This window comes from Cnephaeus nilssonii (assembly GCF_951640355.1).
Source record: "Cnephaeus nilssonii genome assembly, chromosome: 22".
In the NCBI taxonomy this organism is placed as follows: Eukaryota; Metazoa; Chordata; class Mammalia; order Chiroptera; family Vespertilionidae; genus Cnephaeus; species Cnephaeus nilssonii.
In genome coordinates this window covers 11,236,724-11,254,958 of record NC_137093.1, presented here as the reverse complement: position 1 = coordinate 11,254,958, position 18,235 = coordinate 11,236,724, and the positions used below count along the sequence as shown (strand labels likewise).

The 18,235-nt window shown below is 47.1% G+C and overlaps 2 protein-coding genes across 4 annotated transcripts in view; one reads left to right on the top strand and one right to left on the bottom strand.

Annotated features, from left to right (window-relative positions):
• IFT81 (intraflagellar transport 81) overlaps window positions 1–18,235 on the top strand; it is a 204,593-nt gene that overhangs the window by 101,508 nt on the left and 84,850 nt on the right. The gene's annotated exons all lie outside the window — the stretch shown is intronic.
• The window catches only part of P2RX7 (purinergic receptor P2X 7), a gene marked incomplete at its 5' end in the record, with an annotated part of 115,170 nt that overhangs the window by 88,242 nt on the left and 8,693 nt on the right, over window positions 1–18,235 (bottom strand). For 2 of the 3 annotated variants that reach the window (XM_079762821.1, XM_079762824.1), the window contains 4 exons: window positions 5,616–5,712; window positions 7,215–7,287; window positions 10,315–10,383; window positions 11,482–11,650. In XM_079762821.1, the coding sequence (XP_079618947.1) occupies window positions 5,616–5,712; window positions 7,215–7,287; window positions 10,315–10,383; window positions 11,482–11,650 (408 nt within the window). Of the gene's footprint in view, window positions 1–5,615; window positions 5,713–7,214; window positions 7,288–10,314; window positions 10,384–11,481; window positions 11,651–16,474; window positions 16,721–18,235 lie in introns of those variants that run through there. The other variant, XM_079762823.1, reaches the window with a different exon arrangement.

Genomic DNA, 18,235 nt, shown 5'->3' with positions numbered 1-18,235 from the left:
TTCCGGTCTCTTGCTTGGGTCATTGCAATGAGTGAAGAGAAATGCAATCTAGTTGGCAAAACGTTCTAAAAATCTCATCGTCTCCAGTAAGAATTTCTTCCTTCTTATTGGGAGAAGAGACCCCATGGCAGTTCTCACAGTCTGATATAATTATATGTTTAGGTATGTGTCGTGGTTTGCTGATAAATCAACTTGTTCTTCAGGGGGGGGGGGGGGAAAAAGCTCTGATGTGTAGCATTTACTGATTATTGTGGTATAATACTCCCACCATATCTGATTTCAGGCTACCAATGGGACATCATTGAACTTGGAGTTGGGAAGGGATGCGCATAATTGGCTCAGAGGCAGTACAAGCCAACTCCATCATACTTCTCTTATATCTTTCCCAAAAGGCTGGTGTTCCTGGAGGGCTGGGACTATAATTTTCTTATCTTGACTTCCCCAGCCTTAAGCACAGCACCACAAACCTAGTTGATTCTGTCAGTCATTCTCCTAGAGGCCCTGTGTAGCATGGAATTCTGCGTGAGTTAGAGGAGCCCAAATTCTAGACTGCAGGAAGGTCTACACACCATCCTTCCATCTATTTGTTTGACAAATAATTATTGGACTGAGCATGAGACTGGGTGTTGGGGATGTAGTGATGAATAAGATAGTTAAGGTTTTTGTACTTATGCAGTTAACAGTTTGTTAAAGATGGAGGGAACTGGCTGTGGATTAAAAAGGTGCAGATGAGCCCTAGTGGGTATGGCTCAGTGGATAGAGGGTCAGCCTGCAGACCAAAGGGTCCTGAGTTTGATTTCAGTCAAGGGCACCGTACCTCGGTTGCAGGCTCCTCCCCTGCCCAGGCCCTGGTCAGGGTGTGTGTGGGAGGCAACCAATCAATGTGTTTCTCTCACATCAATATTTCTCTGTCTTTCCCTCTCTCTTCCACTCTCTCTAAAAATCAATGGAAAAATATCCTCGGGTGAAGATTAAAAAAAAAAAAGTACAGCTGGTATGCTGTTACCTGCATGCCTGAGTAGGCGGAAGATATATATATATATATATATATATATATATATATATATATATATATATATATATATATATATCAGGGGGTAGTACCAGGAAAGGGTGGAGAGAATTGGAAGAGGGCACCAAGAACAATCGGCTTTTTATTCCAGGATTTGCAGAGCCCAGCTTTGGCTATATTTGGTACTAGAGGCCCAGTGCATGTGCACTGGAGGGGGGTCCCTCAGCCTGGCCTGCCCCCTCTCACAGTCTGGGAGCCCTTGGGGGCAGGAGGCGACCTGGCAATCAGGGAAAGGCGATGCCCGCATCACACCTTTGCTGCTGCCACTGCTGGCAGTGCAAGCCTTGGCTGGCCCTGGTTACCTGAGCCTCAGGTGGCCCTGGGCGGCTGGGCAGCTGCCATCCGAGGCTTGCCTGCGCCTCAGGCTGGCCCTAGGTGGCTGGGAAACCAACATCCGAGGCTTGCTTGTGCCTTGGACATCGGCAGGGCAGCCGCCATCTGAGGCTTGCCTGCGCCTCAAGCTGGCCCTGGGCGGCTGGGGGGTTGAGGGCAGGTCTGGCTGCACCACGTGCCTGCTGCCCCCCTGGCTGGGCTAATAAGACTGGAGGACTCCGGGGATGCTGAGGGGACTGGCATTGCCATCTTGTGGCTATGGGCGCCGCCATCTTTGTGATGGCATGATGGTCAATTTGCATATCCCCTCTTTATTAGATAGGATATAGCTATAGAGAACAGTCTAATTTTTGCCTGTTCAGCACCCATTCCCCCTCTGTCAGTAGCCCTTCAGTTCTCTCCCTTTGGGGAAGCCAGGTCTCTTCCACTCTCAGCTCAGAGGGCTGGGTGGGGATGAGTCCATGTCCTGCTCATCCCTACAGCTCCTGGAGTGTGCAAGTGACCCAGAGCTGCCAAACAGTGTAATCCAATCTCCCTGGCCACAGTGATAGGTTCAGATTGTCATGTGACCTGGGCCAATGAGAACATTCCAGGGCTTTTGTAGGAACTATTGGGGTGGGGAATGGGGGGAAGTAATTTTCTTTTGAACTGTTAGCAGTAAGGACAGTAAAAACCTGGAGTTCCCCCACACCACAGCGTGAAGAGAGCTAAAATGGAAGAAAGAATAACTTCAGGGGAGGAAGAGAGAGAATCTTAATGATATCATTTGAAGCCTGTAACAAGTTTTACTTGAAGTCATACTTCTGAACTTCTCATTGTCAGGAGTCAAAATCACAGCCAAAAAGTAACACACTTGTGCCGAAACCGGTTTGGCTCAGTGGATAGAGCGTCGGCCTGCGGACTCAAGGGCCCCAGGTTCGATTCTGGTCAAGGGCATGTACCTTGGTTGCGGGCACATTCCCAGTAGGGGGTGTGCAAGAGGCAGCTGATCGATGTTTCTCTCTCATCGATGTTTCTAACTCTCTATCCCTCTCTCTTCCTCTCTGTAAAAAATCAATAAAATATATATTAAAAAAAAAAGTAACACACTTTTTCTGAAGCCAGTTTAAATTGTGTATCTGTCACTTGCACAAAAGGAAATCTTATTTATGACAAATGCCTGCTATGTGCTGGACCATTTGCCTTTAGAACATTCTAGATCCCGTGCTTCCTAGGCAACACTCTAATTAGAATCAGAGGACTATAGGATCCTGAAACTTTAAGGATCAAAGCCTTTTATTCCTCTCTCATGATACTTAACAGTTTTCTACCTTGAATTACAACTCTGCACACATATCTATCTCTTCTGTTAGATTGCAAGAGCCTTATCTGGATCATTTTGTATTTTACATAAAATTTAGCACAGCCTCGCCTGGCCAGTATGGCTCTATGGTTGAGCATCGACCTATGAACCAGGAGGTCATGGTTTGATTTCCAGATTGTGGGCTCAATCCCCAGTGTGGGGTGTGCAGGAGGCGGCTGATCAATGATTCTCTCTCATCATTGATGTTTCTATCTCGTTCACTCTCTTTCCTCTCTGAAATCAATTAAACTATATTTGGGGGGAAATTTAGCACAGCCTCTTGTATATAGTTACACATGAAATAAATATCTAACACTTACTACATGGTCATAGATGTGTTTAAAGGAATGAATGATTACATGAATCATTTTAGTAATTCTAGAACTCATGCTCATATGACATATGAGGAAAAAAGTTCAGGAACTTGCTTGTCCAAGGTCATGTAGAATTGCAGCAGCAGCTTGGAGATGCACAGTATTTATCTGGTGAATGAGTTGGTGGCAGAGCCAGGACTGAAAACCATGGACAACCAAGAGGACCCTTGCCTTGAACCGGGATGACCTGGGTGTAGGCTAATGTCCCTGAGCAATTCCTTCTTTGATAATGTATCTTCCTTGACCTAGAAATGAACCTGAGTGGTGCCATTAACTGATTGAGGGTAAGACAGGCTGACACTGCCTAGTGCTTCCTACTCTAATATTGGGAACCTTTTCCTGGACCTTCTAAAAAGTTAGTTTGGGGAACTCTTTGCCCCACAGGTTCTGATGGTGTGACCCTGAGTCACATTTGTCTAATGCTGTGCTGTCCAGAATAGTCCAATATCCCTAGGCAAGTGTGACTAATTACATTTAAATGAAACTAAATTCAGTGGCTCAGTTATAGTAGCCTCATTTCAAGTGCTCAATAGCCACATGTGGCCACCATATCAGACAGCACAGAAAGAGAACATTTCCATCATTATGGAAAGTTCCATGGACAGTACTAGTCTAGAACCACCAAACTTCTATGGGTAGATTGTGTGTGTGTGTGTGTGTGTGTGTGTGTGTGTGTGTGTGTGTGTGTGTTATTGAGCACTTACTATATGCCAGGCACTGAGCTCACTTTGCAATCACAATACAAGTATCTCATTTAATTCTCACATTAGCCCACTGAGGTAGGTGCAATTATTATCGTCAACTTACAGATGAGGAAATTAAAGTTCAGAGAGGTTAAGCAACTTGCCCAAGGTCACACAGCAAAGAAGTATTAGAGTCAGAATTTGAATCTAGGTCTCTCTATTCTTTGCTGAAATGCATCAGTCCTGTGGTTTCTGAGATTTAAATCAAGTTCTGCCTCTGGACCTGACCTTGTATATTAAAGAGAAGTCACTGCCCAGTTGGTGTGGCTCAGTGGTTGAGCATCAACCCCATACACCAAGTGGTCACCAGTTCAATTCTGGGTCAGGGCACATGCCTGGGTTGTGGGTTTTATCCCCAGTAGTAGGCATGCAAGAGGCAGTTGATAAGTGTGATGTTTCTATCTCTCCCTTTCCCTTCCTTTCTCTAAAAAAAAAAAAAAAAAAAAAATCAATAAAAACATTTTTTTTAAAAAGAGAAGAGTCACTACAGGGACCACCAAATCTGTCACTGTGATCATTTTTTTAAATATATATACACTAGAGGCCTGGTGCATGAAATTCGTGCACTGGGGGGGGGGGGCAAGGTATCCCTCAGCCCAGCCTGCACCCTCTCCAATCTGGGACCCCTCGGTGGGATCGGGCCTAAACCGGCAGTCGGACATCCCTCTTACAATCCAGGACTGCTAGCTCCTAACCGCTCGCCTGCCTGCCAGCCTGATCACCCCCTAACTGCTCTCCTGCCAGCCTGATTAACACCTAACTGATCCCCTGCCAGCCCAATCGCCCCCAACTGCCCTCCCCTGCCGGCCTGATCTCACCCCCAACTGCCCTCCCCTGATGGCCTGGTTGCCCCCGACTGCCCTCCCCTGCAAGCCTGGTCCCCCCCAACTGCCATCCCTACCGGCACGGTTGCCCCCAACTGCCCTCCCCTGCTGGCCTGATCTCGCCCCCAACTGCCCTTCCCTGCCAGCCTGATAGCTCCTAACTGCCTCTGACTGCCTGATCACCCCCAACTGCCCTCCCCTGCCGACCTGATCTCACCCCCAACTGCCTTCCTCTGCTGGCCAATTTGGTTCTGATTGATCAGTTTCTATGCCAGTCAGCGTCAAAAGCTCCGCCTCCTAGGCAGCCATTGGCTCCTCACAGTTCACCCAGATTTGGTTCTGATTGGTCGGTTTCTATGCCAGTCAGTGTCTCTGGGCTTATCAACAAGGCCTGATCAGAAAGGCGAGGCTGATCAACAGCCCCGGTGGAGGCCTGGAAAGAAATGGAGGCATGGCTGCTGGCCAGGCCTGGAGAGAAAGAGAGAGGCAAGTGCTGATCAACATCTGCCACAGAGGCTACAGATCAGACCCTGCTTCTCTCTTCAGGCCTCTCTCTGGGTCTGATTTGCAGCCCCCTCAGCAGTCAGTGCTGGGGCACCGCACCTGCTGCCGTAGCAGTCAGTGTGGGGTCGCCACAGCAACCCAGCCCTGACTGCACAGGACTGACTTTCGGTTGGTCAAGGCTCCAGTCATGATGGACCCAGGGTTTTTATATATTAGGATTTTTATTAACCTCAGAGAGGAAGGGAGAGGGAGAGAGAAAGAGAAACATCAATGATGAGAGAGAATCATTAATCAGCTGCCTCCTGCATGCCCCCTACTGGGGATCAAGCCTACAACTGGGAATTGAACCGTGACCTCCTGGTTCATAGGTTGACCCTCAACCACTGAGCCGGGCCACGGGTCAGTCCCCACCCTGCAACTTACCGGGGGGGCTCTTCTGTTGCCTCGGTGGGACACCAGGCAGAGACTTCACAGGTCTTCTGCCTCTGTTTATACACTATACACCTTCCGGTCTGGATTCCTGCGGGGTCAAGGGGTCACAGAAGCACACGTGTGAAGAACCGTGGGAGAAAACTCTCAACCCAAGCAAGTTTCAGTTTCAGCTCAAGCAGTTTCAGTTTCCAAGAAACCCCAACCGAACCACAAGCTTATTAAGCTGACCAAGCAACACATCGAACGGTAGAGAGAACATAGGAAGACCATGGATGCTGTTTTCTTGTTTGGCTTCTTTGAAAGAAAGATGCCTGAGAGGGGAGCCTGACAGGGTGTATTCTCTCAACTGGGACATGGACTAGAACTTGGCTTCTTATTTGGCATGTGAGTCCCTGGAGGAGTGTACAGCATGTGTCAGGGATGTGCAAAGTCGCAGAATAAACATGGCACATCTTGCCTTGGTCGGTGTGTTCAGTGGTTATAGCGTCGGCCCAGGCACTGAAGGGTTGTGGGTTCGATTCCCAGTCAAGGGCACATACCTGGGTTGCAGGTTCAATCCCCGGCCCTGGTCCAGGTGCGTTCAGAGGACAACCGATTGATGTGTCTCTCTCATATTGATGTTTCTTTCTCTCTCCCTCCGTCCCTCCCTGACTCCCTTCCACTTTCTAAAAATCAATGGAAAAATATCCTCAGGTGACGATTAAAAACAAAAAATACAACAACAAAAACCACGGCACAGCTTCCTGGAGCATCAGGATCAATTAAAGATTCCTGAGGGCAGAGTTGAATAGCAAGTAATGTTAAAATGATCTCTATACCAACTCAGACACACATGTATCATGGAATAAGAATGCAACATTCATAGGCCCTTAGTGTGTGTTTTATAACCACTGATACTTTTTCTTTTTATTCTTTTTGTGGTAACTTTATTGTCATGTGCCTTTTCAGTTAAAACAGGAAACATGGAGCCTGGCCTACATAGCTCAGTGGTTGAGCATTGACCTATGAACCAGGAGGTCAGGGTTGGATTCCTGGTCAGGGCACATACTTCAGCTGTGGGTTCAATCCCCAGTGTGGGGCATGCAGGAGGCAGCGGATCAATGATTTCTCTCATCATGATGTTTCTATCTCTCTCTTCCTCTATGAAATCAATTTAAAAATATATTAAAAACAAAACAAAACAGGAGAAGGAAATTCTGCAGGTTAATTCGTGCATGGTCCCCAGGTGTCATAGGGGTACAAGTTCAAGCTCTTCAACCTTTGTGGAAATTCAAGACAGAAAGCTTAGAATACTCAGATGATACTATAAGCCATTTGATTTTTCCATCAGGTAGAACCCTGAAGGTGCTAATTTTGCAACTTTTTTAGGAGCTCTCCTCCTCACTGGGGAATTAACGTCACATTCACATCAGCAGCTGGTCCTCTGAGGGCACAGCCAAGGCATGGGGCAGACACAGACCCACCCATGGTCTGTGAGGGTGGAAAGGCAGCTGAGAGCCAGAGTTAAAGATCTCAACTTCAGGACACTGCGAATGTCACCAGGATGCCAGACCATTCATCCCCATGGTCCCAAAAAGAGACAGAACGTACCTTTGCTCTGCGGGTCCAGCCATCCCTTTTTACAACCCCTGTCAGAGGAACAGAGTGTCCTGCGGGTAGGGTACTGCCAAGAGAAGGACAGGGTAGCGAGGAGTGAGTATCGAGTGCCCCTAAGATATGGAAAAGCAGCTGTCCTGTGTCCACACAAAAACTTGTACACAGATGGACACAGCAAGTCATAATAGCCAAAAAAGTGGAAACAAACCAAATATTCATCAACTAATGAGTAGACAGATAAAATGTAGTACATTTAGCCCTAGCCGGTTTGGCTCAGTAGATAGAGCACTGGTCTGCGGACTGAAGTGTCCTGGGTTCGATTCCAGCCAAGGGTTGCGGGCTCGATCCCCAGTGGGCAGTGCAGGAGGCAGCCAATCAATGAATCTCTCTCATCATTGATGTTTCTACCTTTCTCACTTTCTCCCTTCCTCTCTGAAATAAATAAATATATTTAAAAAAATAAAATGCAGTACATTTGTACAGTGGAATATTATTCAACCATGAAAAGGAATGAAGTGCTACTGGCTCATGCTCCAACATTGGAAAACCTTGAAAACGGTGTAGTAAGTGAAAGAAGTTAGACACAAAAGACCACAGATTGTAGGATTCATTTATGTAAAATATCTAGAATAGGCAAATCCATAGAGACAAAAGCAGATCAGTGGTTGCCAGGGGCTGGGGAAGGGGGAATGGGGAGAGACTGCTAATGGGTATGAGGTTTCTTTTTATGGTGAGGAAAATGTTCTGAAATGGTGATAGTTGCACAACATTGTGAATGTACTAAACCACTGAATTGTACACTTTAAAATGGTGGGGTTTTTTGCCTGGCCGGCATGGCTCAGTTGTTGAGCATCAACCTATGAACCTGGAGGTCATGGTTGGATTCCCAGTCAGGGCACATGCCTGGGTTATGGGCTCAATCCCCAGTGTGGGGCATGCAGGAAGCAGCCAATCAGTTGATGGTTTTTTCTCTCTCTCTCATTCTCCCTTCCTCTCTGAAATCAATAAAAATATATTTAAAAAATAAAATAAAACGGTGGGTTTTGTGGTATATGAATTATATCTCAATAAAAACTAAAAATAAATAAAAATCTAAAACGCGTAAGTCAGGGCAGCCTGGGGCCACTGGCAGGGGCAGAGCCAGAGGCCTGGTCCAAGCAGCTCTGTGGCTGCAGAACTGAATGAAGCGAATGGCATGAAGGCTCAGCAGCAAATGTGGAAATAAGGGGCGCCAGCCAGCCCTGTCTCCTGGCCTGAGAAAATGAGGTCTCAGGACTGATAGCGGAGGACAGAAGGAAGAAAAGAGAAATGTGATGACTGGGCTTCTGTATTCAACTTCTCATTTCCTCGGGAGCAGGTTCACTGGCCAGTCTTAGGGAGACCAGGAGGTGACACAGCCGCTAAGAAAATCGCCGCTGCTCATTATCTCCTGTGCAGTGCGTGGCTTTTATAGAGACTCAACAGGACCTCTGCGCCATTGTCTAGCTGCATGACACTGGTCCAGTCACTGCACCTCTCTCAGCCTCAGTTTCCTCCTCTGTAAAAGGGGGGTGAACAGGTCTGCCTGAAGTGGTTGCTGTGAAGATGAGATGAGCATTATTGATACAGATCCACGGGAATGTTAGCCTGGTTCCAGGTTTAGGTGGACACGACAGCGAAGACTGTCATAGGAGAGAGCACGTCTACCCCGAGCTCTCAGACACTCAGACCTTGTCACCTGCGTGGGCTGATGAGCAAGATCCACAGGCAAGGCTGGTCCTCCCACAGGCAGGAGACCTGCTCGATAGCATCCCAGTGCTGCGCCCCTAGGTGCTGGGATGGTCCCTGGTAAAGCACAGGCATTACCTGAGTGGGCAATGGCAGGAGGGTGCAAGTAACAGGTAATATCTTGTAACACATCGCTCTAGATAAACTTACCAGAATAGCTAGTTATCCTCTTAAAGAACAGAGGGCAGGACTGGGAAGGGGCAGAGTAGGACAAATACATTTTTTTTAAATGCATAAGATTTTTTTCTTTGGTTTTTAATCATTATAAATGTAATGCATAGAATATAGCTATGTATCAGTAAATACTTTTTTTCAATTCTTTTTTTTAAATCCTCACCTGAGGATATTTTTCCATTGATTTTTAGAGAGAGTGGGAAAGACAGAGAGAAATATCGATGTGAGAGAAACACATCAATTGGTTGTCTCCTGCTCACTCCCCGACCAGAGTCCGGGCCTGCAACCGAGGTACATGCCCTTGACCAGAATGGAACCCGGGACTCCTTGGTCTGCAGACCAACGCTCTATCCACTGAGCTGAACCGGCTAAGGCAGGACAAATTCATTTTGATAGGGAAGAAAGTTTTCCAGAAAGAGGTAGGGGAAGGTCAAGAGTCTGGAGAGGGCAAAGTCAAGTTGGGAAAGACTGCATGGGTGGTGGTGGTGGGGAGTCAGGTAGCATTTACCTGATGCAGAGACTGAAAGGCTAGGAAGTGGGGTGATAACAAACAAGCAAAAAGAAGTGTGGTGAGAAGGCAAATGTGAGCTGTGTGACAAGGTTCCCAGACAGAGAGTTCCCAATGGTTCGTAGTAGGAAAAGCCGTCTCAGAGAACGCCTGAGTTCTAAGCAGGGCTCTGCCTGCAGCAAGCTGGGCGACCTAGGGGAGGGCACTTAACCTCTCTGATCTGCGTCTGACCTGTAAAATGGGGCTGGGAATGCCATTACCCTCCTGAATTTGTCCTGGGCAGTGTCAGAAGACACTGAATTTGTGAGGCTCCACTGAAATGTGAAATGCCGCACAAATGCCAAAGATCAATGTTGTCAGGAGCCATGCGGGAGGGAGCGACAGAGGAAGCTGGCCTCTCGCCTGCACAGGCGCCTAGTACCTGAGCTGGAGACAGGGGACAGGCCAAGATGGTGCAGCTCCAGAGAGAGAACTGCAGTGTCTTCTGACACTGCCCAGACCCACACTCAACAAAGGAGGCTCAGGAATGTTTGCGAGCTGAAAGACACATCAGATCTCAATCCCACATTCTCCCGCCCTTTCTCTTGCCTGTGTCTCCTCCAAAACTCTTATGGCCAGTCTAACTGCTCTGGGTCCCTTCCTTACCTCTGGACACAACCCCTGCACCTGGCCCTTTGTCTTGAGAAAGTTTGTCATCACAAAGAAGGAGTTCCCCTGCAGAGAAAAGGAGAGAAGTTCAATGCAAAGCCTTTGAGAACAGAACTGTTTAATCTTAATTATCCAGCTTGCTAAGTGCCTGGGGTCGAACCCTTCCACTCTGCTAATCTTCAGTCTGGAAATCAGGGGCCAGGAGCAAACTTGGGACTACATGGAGGGCTTAATATCAAAGCTGGATGAGCCGCTCTGCTGAGCCGAGAGAGAGCAGAGGCACATGAAAACTGATTGAGGATTCCTTTTCCATCCCAGCTTCCCAGGAAAAACCCATTAAATTGAAACTCAGGAGGCCCAGGGAGGCAGAACTGGGGGTGTTTGTTGGCTTCATCAGAGTGCTGTGCAGATTATCTAGGACTTCAATAAAAGGGCAATAGGGCACCCCACCACCTGGGAAATAACGGGAGAATTTAATGACCCACTGTTAGCAACAAACAGATAGCAGCTTAGGTTTTAGGGTTTTGCAAAGCTGTCCAGCTCCCAGAGGCCCTTTTGTATCTCCCGCCCCCCATCTGTTCTCAGTCACCTTCGACTTCTCCATTTTGACAATTCTAATTTCATTTTCTTTTCTTGCAAATTTAGGCACCCAAATGCCCCTTCTGTATGGTCCACACCCTTTCTTTCTTTGTCCTTTGTATCCTTCCTTAAACCCCCAAGAGTGTTTTTCTGGAGACATGTTGTTGACAAAGTGCCACACAAACAATACAGAAGGGCTGGTCCTCTCCAGGCAGGGAGTTCTTTGTCCTTCTGAATCTAGGCAGACCTTGCTGACTCCATGGCCCTGCTCCTAAAGAGCGGTGTGCAACTCAAAGTGTGAGTGAGTCCAGTGGTGTTTTAAATGCACCAGGACACACAGCTATTTTGAGAAGCCCTGGAGGACTTGATAAAGCTAAGAATCATCTCCTTTGAGCTGTTAGATCTGACCCAGTTTAGCAATTTTTAGGTTTTCTCCGTTGGTATTTTCACAGAGCTTTTTAAATAGGGCCAGTCTTTTTCTGGAGTAAGGCTCTAGGTCCCAGGGCTGGGGCCCGGGGGAAGGGCACGAGGCCCTGGTGACAGTGAGCAGCGATTCGTCCTGGGAGGATGCTGACCAGTGCTCACCTGCAGGGGGAAGGTGTAATCTGCTGTGTCCAAGACACTGTGCACCTCCTCCTTCTTTCCGTTCTCCAGAATCTCCTCTCTCACCTCCGCTATGCCTTTCACCTTGGTGTGCACAGAGCTGATCAGAGGCTCTTTCCGCTGGTACCGCTTGTCACACACCAGAGCAAAGCTGTGTGGCGGACACAGAAAAGCATCAGTGGTTTTCTCAGGGAGGCCCAATGCCATGGTTTTGGATGGAGGCTGCCTCCATTCCAATCCTAGCTTTGCTAGGGAACTTTGGGCCAACGACTTGCCTTGTCTGCGACTCATTTTCCTTATGTTTAAGATGGGAAGAATGGTTATACCTACCTCATAGGTGTTAGGTCTGATCAAATAATCGAATGGATATTCCCTCCCCTGGGAAACTAACCTTTAGATCATTTCAGAATCAACATTCCTTTTTGCTTAGACCACATTCCATCTGCTGAGACCAGTAACTTTCCCCTCTGGACTTGCCCAGGATCTGGACCCGCCCAAAGAATTCACTGCTGAAAAAGCCTAGAGTCCTTTAAAATATTTACTCCCCACCCCTGGGTGCTGGCACTGTTTTGGTGCTCAGCCATCTGGTTTCCAGGTGACCTAATAAATTCATAATTCCTTACCCCTTTTAGCCTCATGCGTTCCTCCTTCAGCGACCCTAACAGCGGGGGTGTTGATGAATTATGTATGCAAATTCCACACAGTGAGTGCTGGCTACATGGAAACTATCACCCCAATGCCAACCTCTAATATTGCCTAATATAGACTCTAATTTACAGGACAGATTCTCAAATACCAGAGTTCACCTGGCATTAATTCACCAGCTTTGTTCTGGGGCTCAGAAACCCATTGCTACCTATCTAAGGGTGTGTCCAGCAGGTCAGCCACCTGTTTTCTAGAAAGACACACCTGTTTTATAAATAATATTGATAATATGCGTTACCCTTTGTTGAGCACTTCAGATGTGCTGAGAGCTCTACACACATCATTTCCCTTCTTCCTCACACCAATAGGAGATAGTATTGTCATCATCGCCCTCTGTAGATGAGAGAATGATGATAAGAGAGGTGAAGGAACTTGCCCACAGATAGGCAGTGGCAGAACTGAGGTTCTTGACTGGTCTACCACGTAGCCCAGAGCCAGACCTTTTAACCACATGCTATTCTTGTTCATGCCTTATGGAGCTCTGCCTCCGGTTTCCTGCCTTTCGGGTCAGTTCATTAGCTGTTAATACCCTATTTAGAACATGAATGTAAATTACTATGGTGGGGAAACTAAAGAGGAGAAGTGGAATTGATTATTAAAAATGGTAGATTTCATCTCCACATTTTTTTCCTGCCTCCCATTGCCCAAAATAATTAAGAGTTTATCCTAAATGCTTTCTTTATTCATTCAGCATGTGTTTGTTTGATCTCTTCCTTCTGCCCAGCCCCTAATATCTGAAGGATATTGGGAAGTCTAAGCCAATGGCTGCCCACTGAGAGCTAACCTTGGAAGCCAAGACAGAAGGGGCCAAGACGTGGTCCCAGTTGTTCTCAACCTGGGCTGTTCCCAGCTGTTCTCAATCAGGGAGCTTTCAAAATTGTATCTCCCAGGGCCAGCCCTGGAAACTATGGTTCTATTGGTCTGGAGAGTTATCGAGGTACCTATATACCTTTTAAAAGTCGCCCTGCTGATTTTGATACACAGCCAGGTTTGAGAATCCCTGGGAATTGCATGAAAAGATAATGCATATTTGCCAATATGACGTCCACCTGAAGACGTGCATTTCCCATGACCCAGCAGTTCCATTCGAGGTGTATGCCCTGGAGACACCCTCATACATGTGCCTAAGGAGGAATGTACAAGATGTTTACAGCAGCATTCTTTGTACAAGGGAAAACCAGAGATAACCTAAATATCCTTGAACATTGAATGGGTAAATAAATTGTTGGATTCACACAATGGGATGCTCTAAAGCAGGGGTGGGGAACGTTGGCCAAGGGGTGTATAAGGCCCGATAAATCATTTGGTCTGGCCCTTTCAGGGCATTAAAAGTGAGTTAATTAAATGTTTGACCAAATATAGCAGGCTAATTTTTAAGTTGATAATTTTGTATGGCCTTCGAATGATGTTATAAATATCTAAATGGTCCCAGGCAAAAAAAGGTTCCCCATCCCTGCTCTACAGCAATGAGAATGATGGCGAGCTAATTGTATCAATATGAAAATAACAATGTTGAGCAACCAAAGCATTCCACATTATGATATAAGGTTTAAAGAAATCCAAACCATCATTATATACTTAAATACCTGTCTATATGTATTCATAGCAGCACTATTCATGATAGCCAAAAGGAGACAACACCCCAAAGGTTCAACAGTAGATGAATGGAGAAAACAAAACGTGATCTACCCATATATTATTCAGCCATAAAATGGAATAAAGTACTGAAACATGCTACCCTGTGGATGAACCTCAAAAACACTGTGCTAAGTGAAAGAAGCCAGACACAAAAAATCATATATTATTGATCCCGTTGATATGAAAGATCCAGAATAGGAAAATCCATAGAGACAGAGAGTAGTAGATTGATGGTTGCTAGGGGCTGGGAGCAGGAAGAAATGGGAATTAACTGCCGAATGGGCATAGGGCTTCTTTTAGGCGATGAAAATGTTCTGGAACTAGACAGAGGTGGTGGTTGCACAACCTTGTGAATGTACCAAATGCCACTGACTTGCTCATGTTAAAATGATTGGTTTTGCCCTAGCTGTTTTGGCTCAGTGGATAGAACGTCAGCCTGTGGACCAAAGAGTCCCAGGTTCGATTCCAGTCAAAGGCATGTACCTTGGTTGCAGGCTCCTCCCTGGCCCAGGCCCTTGTAGGGGCTCATGCAGGAAGCAACCAATCGATGCATTTCTCTCACATCGATGTTTCCCTCTGTCTTTCCCTCACTCTTCTACTCTCCCTAAAAGTTAATGGAAAAATATCCATGAGGATTAAAAAAAAAAAAAGCGGGTGAGGCCATGTGCCCCTGGATCCGGGTGAGGCTGGGTCCCGGGTCCGGGTGAGGCCACGCGACCCTGGGTCTAGGAGAGGCCACGCGCCCCTGGGTCTGGCTGAGGCCACGCGCCCCTGGGTCCGGGTGAAGCTGGATCCCGGGTCCGGGTGAGGCCGTGTGCCCCTGGATCCGGGTGAGGCTGGGTCCTGGGTCCGGGTGAAGCCACGTGCCCCTGGGTCCGGGTGAGGCCGCGCACCCCCTGGGTCCGGGTGAGGCCACATGCCCCTGGGTCCGGGTGAAGCCGTGCCCCTGGGTCCGGCCGAGACCAAACCAGAGGGAGTCGGACCTGCATTACCACCATTTGTCCACCATCCAGAGCTGAGGGGTCAGTGCCGACATGTACTCATAAGGAACTGGTGGACATTGATATTGGGTCTCAAAAGAACTGTTGGTCCAGAAAGAAACTCACTACAGACTGATTCATTTGCCTGCCAGCATAACTATTATTGCTCGTCTCACATTCAGTTCTTATAAGTATATCTCTAGTGACACATGATTTCGCTCATCTAGGGGAAATGATGAACAACATAGACTGATGAACAAGAACAGAACCAGAAACAAGGAGGCATCGATCAGACTATCGGGCCTCAGAGGGAGGATAGGGGAGGGTGGGGGGATGGGGGAGAGATCAACCAAAGGTCTTGTGTGCATGCATATGAGCCTAACCAAGGGTTAAGTTCAACAGGGGGTTGGGGCATCCGTGGGGAGGGGTGTGGGATGGGAATGGGGGATGAGGACAAATATGTGACACCTTAATCAATAAAGAAATTTAAAAAAAAAAAAAGGAAAAGATTGATTTTATGGTATAGAATTTCACCTCAAGAGAAACCTTTTTATAGTTATGGACATACGTTTAATTCTATGGTTGTTTTTATATTTCTACAACATATGTCCAAGCACAAAATTCAGGATGATGTTTACAAGGGGAGAGGAAAGAGAACAGATACAGGCTGGGTCTGCAGGGAGCTAAACCTGGACTAGTAATGTTCTTTTCCTAAGTGGGATGGTGTCGTATGAGTGTTTATTATATTCTTCTTAATATGTTTTAGTATTTCTATGACATTCATTTTTTTTAAAAAAGCTCATTAAGAAAGAGTGGTGGCAAGAGATCCAGAATTGAGACCCAACTGGCGTCCAAGAGACGGAACTAGTCAATGTCATTCCACGGACAAATAGATAACACAATAGATAACACTGTTCAACAGTACATTGCTGCCTCTTTTCACAACATGAATGTTGTCTGTGCTGTGTTTTCCCCCGTTGGCTATTGCACCATTTCCCCAGAATAACACTGGGTCAGTCTGGCCCACCATTTGGGAAGCTCAGTTATGGTCTCTCATGTCCATTCCAGAATGGACAGTGTGTTCTAAAGCAGCCTTAGTGGAATCCAGGCCCCTGTACATCGGAAGACTTGTCTCTGTATAATAATGAACCTATCATTTTAAGAATTCAAATGCTTCAGAGCCACATCACAGGGGAAAAAAGAGTTTGCAGTGCCCTGCCCAATGGGAAGAACATACTAATGACTGTCCCAGCAGCTCTCTCCCGACTTACTTGGTGACTCAGACAAGCCATGCACCTCTCAGGGACTGTGGGTTTAGCCCCTGAATGAGGAGCTAACTGCCTGGCTTCCTGCTCCCTGTGACCTTTAGGCTATGGGCAGCAACAATTCTGATCCTCTGAAGCCTGCAAACCACAAGTCCCTGAAGCAAAAGGGGCAGGAAGGGGCTGGGACTTAGCTAGGTCATGTCTGATGGGTAGGTAGAGATAATGGGGGAGAAGAGAGCGGAGAGTCTGGAAGGTGGAGAGGGCTGACATGAAAGAAGCCTGCCTGAAAGGACAGGGGAAACAGGGGTGAAAGTGATGGGGGAAGGAGGGGATAGAGAATAAGGTCAGCCCAGAAGCCCTCAGACTTGCACTCTGCATCTGACTCACCACATGTAGATGAGGATCCCCGTTATTATGAGGTTCTTCAGAATACCGATCCACAGGCTCTGAATATGAATGACTTTGGCAACTTGCACAGACTGGCATATCTGGGGGAATTGGCACCGTGCAGGCATGGAGAGAAACCTCAGAACACAGTGGAGGAAGAAGTGCTTCTCAGCCAAGCCTGGCTCTTCCTCACAGTGTCTGGCCTCGCTGAGCAAAGGTTACTCTAAATTGACCTGAAAGTGAACTGTTTTTCAACTGGTTAACCCACGCCTACCCCGGAACCAGCTGTGTGCCTTCTGTGCCTCATGGAGATGCTAGCCCCGCAGCCTTTGCTTCTTGTGCATAAAATCCCCAGAGAAGAATCAGACTATGTCCATCCCTGGTCCACTCGCCTTGGCAAACAGCCAAGAGCAGCAAGAGATGCACTAAGAAGATAGTGGTGGAGAGCTTGCACCCCTAAAGCCAGTTAAATACAGATTGTATTAATCACTCATTGCTGCTGTAGCAAATTACTATGAACCTAGTGGGTTAAAACAACACACATTTATTCCCCTACAGTTCTAGGGGTCCTGCTATTCACATCAAGGTGACAGCAGGGAAAAACCAAGATGGCGGCATCGGTAAACACCTAAACTGCTGCCTCACACAACAATTTCAAAACTATAACTAAAAGACAAAATGGACATCATCCAGAACCACAGGAAGGCTGGCTGAGTGGAAATTCTACAACTAGAAGGAAAGAGAAAAGCACACTAAGACTCATAGGAGCTGCAGGAGGCAGAGGTACTGAGACGCGCACACGGAGAGGACTGACAACTGAGTGCGTGGCTGGCTTTCTCAAGCGGGAGGGAGACAAAAGCTTTCGACTGCATTGAACTCCAGTTCTGGGCGAGACTCTGGGGACCCAGACCCATTCGGGGAGAAACTGGACTGTCTGGAAGTGGGGAGAACTCGAGGGTGGCTTTCTCTCAGAGGTGCTTGGAGTGATTACCGCGGGACACTGAGACCCGGGGGCCTCTTAGGGCAGGGCTGACGGGAAGCCATTGCTGTTTGCTCCGCCCTGAGACTTCACCCCATCCAAGCTGAGCACAGAGGCTTTTGAAAGTCTTATTTCATAAGGGTGTCTGCAGCACAGAAGTTCTCCCATTGTAGACACAGCTGATCCTCACATCCAATTGGCCTGGAGGTCAATTCTTCCCAGTGATACCAACAACAATCAAGGCTTAATTACAACAAGACTGTGCACACAGCCCACAAAGGGGTACACCAAGAGTGTCCACCTCAGGTAACTGGTGAGGCTGAGCCACTGGGTCCTATAGGACACCTAGCACACAAAGCCACTCTATCAACTCAGTGAAGCAGCCAAAATGCAGAGACAAAGAAACAGGTCACAAATGAAAGAAATGGAGGAGAGCAAACAACTGGATATAGAGTTCAAAACCACGATTATAAGGTTTTTCAAGTATTTCCTAGAAAAGGCCGATAAATTTTAGCGAGACCCTCAAGGATATGAAAAGGGACCAACTAGAAATTAAGCATACACTGACTGAAATAAAAAATATTATACAGAGATCTAACATCAGACTAGAGGATCGCAAGAATCAAGTCAAATATTTGAAATACAAAGAAGCAAAAACCACTCAACCGGAAAAGCAAAAAGCAAAAAGAATCCAAAAATATGAAGATAGTGTAAGGAGCCTCTGGGACAACTTCAAGCATACCAACATCAGAATTATGGAGGTGCCAGAAGAAGAGAGAGAG